Below are 5,978 nucleotides of genomic sequence, written 5' to 3' on the forward strand. Positions count from 1 at the left end.
AAACGAATATTGTGGTTCTTGTTTAATAGACGGAACAGTTTCCAGTTTATGTAAAAGTTCATTAAGTGGTTGTGTAATAGGTTTATAATTTTTTTCTAAAGCAGATTGAGACTGAGCTATGTCATGTTTTAAACTACGATACTTCTTCTTCAACGCTTGTCGTGATAAAAGCAGTTTTCGCGTAACTTTAGGATCCATTGTGTACTAGGAATGTTAGTTTAAAGCCTTATATACCTATCGAACCCATACCGATATCGACCCATTGATTTGGGAGAGTCTTTATCAATGACAAGAAATCCATATCTGTCTTTCCAACATAATGAGCACAAATCTTTAAATTGTTGGAAAGTCATGTCTATATTAACGTGATCGTCAAAAATACGTTTTAAATTTGTAAAGTCTTGTTGGAAAACTACAAGTAAATTAGAATTATCTCTAATTAATTGTTTTGGAATAGCACTGTATGTTTGACATAAATAAAAGCAATCTATATTTTTATGTCTCCCATAACAAAAATACCTTTGTACAATTTTTTGATCACACGATGGAATATCATCAAAAATAACTATTGAATTTTCTTTAATATCATCAGGAGATGGTACATTATTGGGATCATTATATCCTTCAAAGCCAATTTCTTTTATTGGCTCAACCAAGTTTCGCAAATATACATACTTTGGTTGATACAACGACTTGGAATATAAATATATATTCTCAAATCTTAGACCATTTGGATGCTCAATTAAAGACAATAATACATTCGTCTTGCCACAACCACTTGGTCCAACAACTAAAAACCTTCTGTTGCCACCAAAAAGATAACCATGTTTTACATGTTGTTCCTCTGTAACCTCATCATGGTTAGAAATAGGAAGAGAGAGTTTCTGCTTTTCAATCTTCATTAATAAAATGTTTTTAAAACTTTGGGGTATATATAGCCCATCTACTATATATATAAGTGAGACACCATGAAAAAAAAGATTCAAGGGCATATAAAAAGAAAAGGGCGTGGATTATTAAACAAAATTATAAATAAGCTTCCATTAGAACTCCATCTTCCAGGATATTCATATTGTGGACCAGGAACTCGTTTACAACAAAGATTAGAGCGGGGAGATAAGGGAATTAATAAACTAGACGAGGCTTGTAAACACCACGATATTGCATACTCTACAAGTACTGATTTATCAACCAGACACAAGGCGGATCAGATTTTAGAAAACAAAGCTTGGGATATTGTAAAATCTAAAGACACACCGTTTGGACAGAAGGCAGCTGCTTGGTTTGTTACAACAGCTATGAAAGGAAAACGTAAGTTGGGAATGGGTCTTAGACGCAAAAAAGGTGGTTCTCTTCGTAAAAGAATAAATAAGAAAAAAAGGATCATTAAAACACCAAAGAAAGGTGGATTCCTTCCCCTACTTCTCCCACTAATCGGTGCTTTATCTGCTGTTGGGGGCCTTGGTACTACTATTTACAAGACCATTGGAGATGCGAAAGCTAATCGAATTAGTCTTGAAGAACAAAAACGCCATAATCTAGCCATGGAACAGAAAGGCAAAGGATTATATCTAAGACCTTATAAGGGCTATGGATTATACTTGAAGCCTTATTCAAAAAACTAAATCTTCCTCATCATGCTTTAACAAGTACTGATATAATAAAGCATGGTAAAGCTCTTCCTTTGTTTAGAGGTGTGTATATGAGAAATAATATGCCAAAAAAAATTCATAAAAACGAGTGTGGTGTTATAAATTTAGATTCTAATCGTGGAGTCGGAACCCACTGGGTAGCTTACGCAAAATCTAAGTCTAACGTAATTTACTTTGATTCTTATGGAGACTTACCCCCTCCAAAAAGCGTAATAAAGTATTTTTTAAGTAATGGCGATGTAAAAATATATTACAATTATGATAAAATCCAAAACGACTCATACAGGTGTGGTCATTACTCCTTAGATTTTCTATACAACTACTATAAATAGCAAACATTGATTGTTTACGTTTTAAAACAATGTCTTTCAACTTTACGCTTACTGGGAACGCTTCAAATCTGAGTTATAGTTTTAATCCTCCGATTTACCTTGAAGATGAATTCGATTACGAAATTGGGGTAACTAGTTTTTATAGTTTTAATAGTATTCCAAATATCGATGAAAACAATAACATTTTTCTCTGGAATATACGAAATGTTACTTATACCTATAAATTACCAAAGGGGTCTTATGAATTAGATGATATTACAAAACTTATAAAAGAAAACATGAAAAAGAGAGATAGTGATGCGACTATAGAAATTACTCCACAGTTATCATCCTCCAAAGTTATAATTAATAGTAATAGAGAAATTTCATTTCTTCCCGCGAATTCTATTGGGAAATTATTTGGATTTAAATCAGGGCTACTAGCAGCAAACCAGATACATATCTCAGATAACCCAGTGGAGATTTGGGGTGCAAACGCATTATGTATTGACTGTAACATAGCATCAGGATCCTATTTAAACGGAAATCCAGTTCACATTATCCATCAGTTCTTCCCAACCGTACCAACTGGGTATAAAATAGTTGAGGTACCCCAAAATATTTTGTATTATCCAGTGAGTATTAAAACAATCTCTAACCTTACAGTAAAAATTATCAACCAAGCAGGTAAACTTGTTGACTTTGGAGGGGAGGAGGTTACTGTAAATCTACATCTTAGAAAACGTATATAATGGTTTTAGTTTTTTCTCGCGAACCAAAAACATATATAAAGAGATTACCTTCTACAAAAATAACTCCATCTCTACCAAAATCATATAAAAGGAGATTACCTTTTAAACAAATAACTCCATCTAATCGTCGCTTTCTTCAATCGTTAGGATTTAAAGTCTTGGTATAATGGAAATTCTTCACGTTACTGGTCAACCTTTTAATGATAACACTATTGAAGATTATCAGTTCCACACTTATCAACCATACATTCCTGGAAAATTGGGATACAATGATGAAATCCGTATTTCAGTACAAGATTTGGATAGTTTGACGTTTCCAGCAAATAGTTTCCTCTATATTGAGGGCAAATTAGCCACACATGACAATAAAACACCAACCAAAATAAAATTTATTAATAATAGTATAGCTTACTTGTTTCGTGAACTACGTTTTGAATTAAATGGGGTAATAATTGACTCAGTACGTGATGTAGGATTAGTATCAAGTATTAAAAACTATCTTAGCCTTAACGAAAATCAAAGCTTGCTATTGGAAAATGCTGGTTGGTTTCCAAAAATGAGTAGAATGGAAAATAATAGTGAAGTCCCTAAAAACAATGTTTTGGTAGATTCAAATGGAAACTTTAATGTGTGTATACCTTTAAGACTATTATCCGGATTCTTTGAAGATTTTAGAAAAATTATTATGAACATGAAACAAGAATTGATACTTATTCGATCAAATGATGATATTGATGCAGTAGTAAGCGAAGATGAGACTGAGCGTCCAAAAATTGACATTACTAAATTATATTGGGAGGTACCACATGTAACTCCTAGTATTCGAGAACAGTTGCGACTAAACAAAATTTCACATACAAACCAAGAACTACCTATTAAATTTCGAAGTTGGCAAATGATTGAATATCCAGCCCTAAATAACTCTACACGTCACACATGGTCAGTGCGGACTAGTACCAAAATAGAAACTCCACGACACATTGTTGTTGCTTTTCAAAATAACAGAAAATCAAAATTAACAAAAGATATGAGTAAATTTGATCATTGCACTTTAAAGAATATTAAAGTGTTTTTAAATTCTGAGAGGTATCCCTATAATGATCTTCAACTAGATTTTAAGACTAATAGGTTTGCCAAACTATATGAAATGTTTGCCAATTTCCAGGAGAGTTATTATCACATGACCTTAAACCAACCCATATTTAATCCAATTGACTTTAAAACAATTGCTCCACTTATACACATTGACTGCTCTCGTCAAAAAGAAGTAATTCAATCCGGATCTGTTGTGCTTCGTATAGAATTTGAGACAGATGAACCAACAACCTCTGATATCTCAGCCTATTGTCTAATACTTCACGAGAAAGAATTCACATATAACCCTCTAACAAAAATTGTGAAACAATTGTAAAATATTTATATTATACAAAACAGGTGAATGCAAATTAGGGAGCACCTGTATGCAAATTAATGAGCACCTGAAAATTAGGGAGTTTGTTTTAAATAGGGAGCAGCTGTATGCAAAGAGCAGGTACAGGTGTTGTAAAATTGTATCTAATGAGAGACTTCCCGTATGAGGACTGTATAAGGGTCAGGTGCTAAGTATGGCATTATATGCTAAACTCTCTCATGCGCATGACTGAAAATTCTTTTAAAAATACAAATTATGCACTACACAAACTCAGTCTGTAATCATGTGCTTAATAGTAGATGTCCAAGGTTTTATTACCGAAAAAAATAAGTTTATCGTGAAAGAGTTTGCAAGTTATGATGGTCAAAAAATTAGTCATTTTTTTTTTAAACCACCATATCCGATACGATTATTGGGTCCTGAATATTATAATCAAGCTGTTTGGTTGATGAATAACCATCATGGATTGAACTGGAATCACGGATTTACACCAGTACACCAGTTCCATAATATTATCCAACATTTGACAAAAGGCGTTAATGCGGTTTATGTTAAGGGGCGAGAAAAGTCACAGTACATCAAAAAGTATAGTCTATCCCCAGTTTTGGAGTTTGATGAACAACCAGCTCTGCAGAAAATGGAGCCAAGATGTCCATATCATTCAAACAGTGGGAGTGTTTGTGCTTTAAGTAATGTATTTCAACTTTATGATACTTTTATAATGAAATAAATTTTTTTTTTTACATTTTGTTTTATTAATAAAAACCTTATTAAAAAAATAGTACTTTATTCAATAACTATTACATGTTACAATTTATATTTTGAAGTGCAAGTTTACACAAATGACAACTGGATTGAGCTGGGGCGAATCCTTCTAACTCTGTTCTCCACTCAGGACGATTGAAATGAACGAAACATGGGAGACGAGTTTGAACTTCAAAATCCTGGCAAAATTTTCTGGGTAGTATAGACCATGAACGGAGAAGTTCAATTGGCTCTACAAATTTTCTTACGTAGGCTAGGCTAAAATATTCCAATTCTGTGGTCGTGAACTTGTACAACGGTTTTTTTGGATGCTCTGCCATTATGCGAGACCGGAGGCAACAATCCATCTTTAGTAAATCTGTTAATGTTCTTAAAGACCAAGTCTATCCACTTTTGCTCTTCGTATCTGGAGAGAAAAAATAGTCTTACGTCTGCTTCTGGTTTTGTTGTGTAAACTTTACCACTACGCAAGCGCATCACTCAAACACAGCTTTGAAAACTGTTTAAACATAAGTTGTTAATCTTCGTATTCACTTTTTAACTGGTTAATACGATTATTTATATGATTGATATATCTCTGACTTTTGTAAAATAGAATATCACGTTTTATCCTTTTAATGCGTATACTAAACTGATTAAGCCGTTCACGAAACCTTCTTGAGTCCATACTGTTTAAATTAACGATGGTCCTTCCTTATATCCTTCCTACCCCCATTGACACCGGTTGCAGGTGTGTTGCTCATTACCCCCACTCCTAATAATATATTAACACTAGAGTGTACCAAGCAAGGTGTGTAAGACTTTATCAGCTAGCGGGGGCTCATTCCTGTTGAAACTTGTTAAGCTAAATCATAAACCAGTTCGTTAGAGTCCCTCACAAAATCTAATTTGTATACTTTTAATTATGTGTTCAAGTATAATAAACGAAGGGAACATACCATATAAATATTGTGATAATCTACTTAGCTATAGGAGTGACGAATGGGAAACATTTTCGAGACTTCCTTTTTATATTGTACGACAAAAGCTTTGTCTCGTTTGTCGTAAAATGTCTGGAACTAGACTTATTCGAAGAAACTTAATATTT

The 5,978-nt window shown here is 33.3% G+C and overlaps 1 protein-coding gene across 1 annotated transcript; it reads left to right on the forward strand.

The window, feature by feature from the left end:
• The first annotated feature begins 2,881 nt into the window (after positions 1 to 2,881).
• On the forward strand, positions 2,882 to 4,126 carry LOC140451184 (uncharacterized). Its single transcript, XM_072544917.1, has one exon. It carries the CDS (start codon positions 2,882 to 2,884, stop codon positions 4,124 to 4,126), a length of 1,245 nt encoding a protein of 414 aa, XP_072401018.1.
• Positions 4,127 to 5,978: the final 1,852 nt, after the last annotated feature.

This window comes from Diabrotica undecimpunctata, chromosome 9 (assembly GCF_040954645.1).
Source record: "Diabrotica undecimpunctata isolate CICGRU chromosome 9, icDiaUnde3, whole genome shotgun sequence".
In the NCBI taxonomy this organism is placed as follows: domain Eukaryota; kingdom Metazoa; phylum Arthropoda; class Insecta; order Coleoptera; family Chrysomelidae; genus Diabrotica; species Diabrotica undecimpunctata.

What these genes read in the sequence shown, in the direction of transcription:
- LOC140451184 (XM_072544917.1), top strand. Translation starts at nt 2,882, where the DNA reads ATGGAAATTCTTCACGTTACTGGTCAACCTTTTAATGATAACACTATT.